The sequence below is a fragment of the Mesoplodon densirostris genome, chromosome 11, assembly GCF_025265405.1.
Source record: "Mesoplodon densirostris isolate mMesDen1 chromosome 11, mMesDen1 primary haplotype, whole genome shotgun sequence".
In the NCBI taxonomy this organism is placed as follows: Eukaryota; Metazoa; Chordata; class Mammalia; order Artiodactyla; family Ziphiidae; genus Mesoplodon; species Mesoplodon densirostris.
In genome coordinates this window covers 28,253,989-28,259,422 of record NC_082671.1, presented here as the reverse complement: position 1 = coordinate 28,259,422, position 5,434 = coordinate 28,253,989, and the positions used below count along the sequence as shown (strand labels likewise).

At 43.4% G+C, this 5,434-nt stretch overlaps 1 protein-coding gene across 1 annotated transcript; it reads left to right on the top strand.

Moving 5' to 3' along the window:
* The first annotated feature begins 3,104 nt into the window (after positions 1-3,104).
* On the top strand, positions 3,105-4,889 carry LOC132498567 (hydroxymethylglutaryl-CoA synthase, cytoplasmic-like). The gene has a single exon (XM_060112385.1). It carries the CDS (start codon positions 3,166-3,168, stop codon positions 4,726-4,728), a length of 1,563 nt encoding a protein of 520 aa, XP_059968368.1. The 5' UTR covers positions 3,105-3,165; the 3' UTR covers positions 4,729-4,889.
* Positions 4,890-5,434: the final 545 nt, after the last annotated feature.

The following is a 5,434-nucleotide window of genomic DNA, read 5'->3' as shown; positions in this document are numbered from 1 at the left end:
CAATTTTTAAAAAGCAAGGGGAAGAAGTGAATAGGACCTTTCTGAACCTCCTCCACTTGGTTCCTGGGCTCATGTATTTAGCTGTGAGGGAGATGTCGCCATGTATTTCTAATGGTTTAAGTCACATATTCATCCTGTACAACAGCACCCCAATCCTGTAAGGTAATTTTCTTTTAGCTGATGTAGTCACTGAGCCATTCTACTACTTTGTCAAGCCAGACGCTTCTGGGTTTCTGGGGCTTGTGATAATGCTAGTGAATTCTGTGCGTATAATTCCATTTCATTATCTCCTTCCCTGTAAACAAATTCCTCGGTCTGAGGTGATTTGTGTAGAATATGAATGAATGGAATATGAACTGCAATGAATGAGGCCTTCTGTTTAGTGCCAGTAGAAGCGTTTCAGGCAGGAAAGGCTAATCCATACCTGGAGTATGTTTCTATTCCCGAGAGGACAAGTAGCTACTCCTTCCATGATGGAAAGTGTCCAATGTATCAATTTGCCTCCAAATGGCTCACTGGTTCCCTGGGGAACGGTGTGTTCAATCAGGGGCTCAGCATGGCCTTGACTCTTAACACGTGAGGACGCGGCAGAGGCAGAAGCCAGATAAGATAAGCCCCAGTGAAGAAGAGTCCATGCACAGCCTCCTTTCCTGTTGCCATGTCACTTTATAAATGGTTCTGTTAAGCAAGTACCAGGCAGCTGGGGAAATAGGTTGCCTGTTACCATAGGACAGAACGTACTGTCCATCTGATTACTGAGAGGCTATTCTGCAGTAGATGCCTTTTGATGAGCACTGATATGGGTTACAGATTTGTCATACGTGTCCATTCTGAGAGGCCCTCCACATAACTTTTCCTCCAGACTTCACCAATCTTCCAACCTTGTTCTTCCTAAGGTTCCATTCAGCAGGTCAACCCATTAGCCACTGTCCATGAATCAACACTGCTTCATACATACGATACTTATGCATCCATTTCCAAAATTAATAACCAGATACACTGGCTCTTCAGCCACTCTGGCACTTGCCTAATAGGTTTATCAAACCAGATATGGCATTTTCTACATATGTTCTGGTAGTTAACATTGGTTTTGGTCTGTCTGGACTAGTTTATAGCTGCTACAGAGGTAAATGAAGCAGTACTTTTTGTGTCTGCTTCACATTTAATTACAACCAAGAATTTGCTCTTGTAAAGGCTGTGAAGTGTTAGAGTATAAGGAATTAAAAACGATTTGGAGGATTGATTCTCCCCTGTTCCTGGTGGCAGGTTATAATGACTTTGGCTTCATCACTGTCATTGCGTATCATCTCTGAGTAGGGTTATAAAATACTTCTGGTTGGAGTCAGCATACTGTACAAACCAACTGGTAAACCAGGATCCTACTCTCTTTCCTTCTGTTCACTCCTCATAAGGCCTTATGTGTGGACTGAGGGAAAGCCAGTGCAGAAGGAGCAGGTATGAGAGAATGAATGCTGGGCTACTTGCTTATATGTTTTAATTATGCCTTCAAGACCTAGCGTGGACTAGTAATGTACATACTATTTTCACTTAACTGTGAAATGCTGCTGCACCAATCCAATTATGGAGCTTTGTGAATCAGATAACACTGTATTCCTGGGCAGTTCAGGTTGCATAGTCAATTTGTGTCCTCCAAACAGGGCCCAGTAGCAACCTAGGAGCTTCTTCTCTAATGGAGAACACTTGCTAGCAAAGGAGGACATGGTGCTAGGGGCTTTGCTAGGATTCTCCTAAAAGATGTTTGTGAGAGGCTACAGACAGCACTGAAACTCCCTGTATCACTGGGCTTGCAGGGCCACTAGGCCTGAGGGGCAGGGCACCTTGCACCACAGTCTGGGCCTGCTGGGGAACTTTCTCTTGCCTGGGGCCTCACAGAGATCTGGAGTCCTGCGAGTTACGATATAAACTGCTTAGGACAGCACATCCAGAGACCTATCAAATATCATGCCTCTTTGTGGTGGTGTCCAAGCTCATACTGCTTGCTGCACGACAGGTCAATAAATTGAGAGATGAGGTGTTGGGGCAAGGAATAGCGACTTTACTTAGAAAGCCAGCAGACCGAGAAAATGGTGAACTACAGTCCCAAAGAAACATCTTACCCGAGTTAGAATTCAGACTTCTTTTATATTAAAAGGGGAAGGAGTGTGGCTGGTTGTTGCAGACTTCTTGGTGCAGACTAGACCCCGGAAGGGACGTGATAATCCTTTCTTCTTGCAGCTATCCACATAGGTCTGGTCACCATGTTCCTGTAAACCTCCAACAAGACAAATGTTATTCTGTTCTGCAACTTTTTATCTCCATATGAATGAAAAGTATTATACCTTTAAAGGTCAAGCCTAGGAGGCAGAGTCTTGAGAATGGGCTCTCCTGTACATTTCAGGCTCTAGGCAACATTCTTTTAGACAAAGGTGCAGAGCCAGCATGACTAAGCACAGGCAACAGAGCACAAAAGTTAGAGGTAAGGGAACAGATCCAGTATGGAGTCAGGTTTGTTCTTTTCTGTAACTTGTGCGACTTGCACCAGACTACTACCAGGCCCTCAAAACGTAACTAATGTGGCCGGCCCTTGAATTTTTTTAAAGTTTTATTTCACATCCTCTGGTGTGCATGTGCTTTATTAAGTCTTAGAGGATGCTTATTATTTTCTACTTGTCAGGTCCAATTAACATATCATCAAGGAAATGGACCAGTGTTCTCTAGGATGTCAATATGACAAATTTCACTCTATAACAGAAAGCAAAACACTTGAAAGCAGATGTCTAAGCTACAACCAAGTATACACATTGTTACTGGTCGATGTCATAAAAGTTGAAAGAATTAAGATCAGGAGGCTAGAGGGCAGCCAGGTGCTCAGTCAGCCCTCAAGGGAACCTAGATAAGGCCTCAGACAGGCTATACTAGGTCCTATGCCTGTCTGGCAAAAGCCTGTGGGGATCCTAATGACTGAGAGATACACTTGGAATTTTCCACCCATCCTATAACACTATACTATCCAGGAAGGAACATACGGCCAAATAGCCACATGAACTATTTAAGTTTAAATTAATTAAAATTAAAGCGTTAAAAATTCAGTTCCTCGGTGGACTGCATCTTCGTTGGTCATTCCTTTTCCACGGCCACCGCCCGCTCACATTTCGTTCTTTCACCATGCCTGGGTCACTTCCTTTGAACGCAGAAGCCTGCTGGCCAAAAGATGTGGGGATTGTTGCCCTTGAGATCTATTTTCCTTCTCAATATGTTGATCAAGCAGAGTTGGAAAAATATGATGGTGTAGATGCTGGAAAGTATACTATTGGCCTGGGCCAGGCCAAGATGGGCTTCTGCACAGATAGAGAAGATATCAACTCTCTTTGCATGACTGTGGTCCAGAATCTTATGGAGAGAAATAGCCTTTCTTATGATTGCATTGGGCGGCTAGAAGTTGGAACAGAGACAATCATCGACAAATCAAAGTCAGTGAAGACGAATTTGATGCAGCTCTTTGAAGAGTCTGGGAATACAGATATAGAAGGAATAGACACAACTAATGCGTGCTATGGAGGCACAGCTGCTGTCTTCAATGCTGTTAACTGGATTGAGTCCAGCTCTTGGGATGGACGGTATGCCATGGTAGTTGCAGGGGATATTGCTGTATATGCCACAGGAAATGCTAGACCTACAGGTGGAGTTGGAGCTGTTGCTATGCTAATTGGGCCTAATGCTCCTTTAATTTTTGAACGAGGACTTCGTGGGACACATATGCAACATGCCTATGACTTTTACAAGCCTGATATGCTTTCTGAATATCCTATAGTGGATGGAAAACTATCCATTCAGTGCTACCTCAGTGCATTAGACCGCTGCTATTCTGTCTACCGCAAGAAGATCTATGCCCAGTGGCAGAAAGAGGGAAATGATAGAGATTTCACCTTGAATGATTTTGGTTTCATGATCTTCCACTCACCCTATTGTAAACTGGCTCAGAAATCTGTAGCTCGGATGTTGCTGAATGACTTCCTTAATGACCAGAACAGAGATAAAAATAGTATCTATAGTGGCCTGGAAGCCTTTGGGGATGTTAAGTTAGAAGATACCTACTTCGATAGAGATGTAGAAAAGTCATTTATGAAGGCTAGTTCAGAACTCTTCAATCAGAAAACAAAGGCATCTTTGCTTGTGTCAAATCAAAATGGAAATATGTACACATCTTCAGTGTATGGCTCCCTTGCTTCTGTTCTTGCACAGTACTCACCTCAGCAGCTGGCAGGGAAGAGGATTGGTGTGTTCTCTTATGGTTCTGGTCTAGCTGCCACTCTGTATTCCCTCAAAGTTACACAAGATGCCACACCAGGGTCTGCTCTTGATAAAATAATAGCAAGCTTATGTGATCTTAAATCAAGGCTTGACTCAAGAACTTGCGTGGCACCAGATGTCTTTGCTGAAAACATGAAGCTCCGAGAGGACACTCATCACTTGGTCAGCTATATTCCCCAGAGTTCCACAGACTCACTCTTTGAAGGAACATGGTACCTAGTTCGAGTAGATGAGAAGCACAGAAGAACTTACGCTCGGTGCCCCTCTCCAAATGATGACACTTTGGATGAAGGCGTAGGGCTTGTGCATTCAAGCGCAGCAACTGAGCATATTCCAAGCCCTGCTAAGAAAGTGCCAAGACTCCCTGCAACGGCAGCAGAACCTGAAGCAGCTGTCATCAGTAACGGGGAGCATTAAGATACTTCTGTGAGGTGGAGGACTTCAGGGTCGGGGGGTATGTATGGGAACGGTTGGGGGAATGGGTTGTCTGGGGACAATTTTAAAGGATTACATGTTGCTTAAATTTTTATGTGACTGACATGGAGCCTGGAAAATTATCGTGTTCTTGGGAAAGTCTCTTTGCTCGGTTTCCTAACATGCTTCCTGTTGTGGTCTAGCCAATGCTTAATGTACTCGAATGATGTTAAGGGCTCTGTAAAACTTCATACCCCTCTGGCCATTTGTATGCATGAAGCTTAGTTTTTAAATGTAGTGTGATGAATCGTGCACTTCTGGTGAAGAAAGCAGCGGTACTAGTCTCCAATTTTAATTTTTTTAAACACATAAGAATTTTATGCTTTGAACAAACAAGATTACTGAAAGTTCCTGTGGTTTTTGGAAAAAGTTTCTGGTTTAAGGAATGTGGTCTTAATGAGATATGCACAAACCCTGTTTAAAAATGGCAAGACAGACATACTTTTTCTAGAATTTATGAATCCTAAAGAAGGAGAAGAGTTGGGACAGTTACACTAGTTCTAAAAACCGTTGCTTTAAATCCAGGCCAGCAGTGATGCGTTACTGTAATGACCTCTGTGAACAGAGAGATGCTGGCATTGAGCAGACGTCTGGTATAGAAAACCAGACAGATGTAGCTCTAGGTCTGCTCCTGACTCAGTTCAGGGTG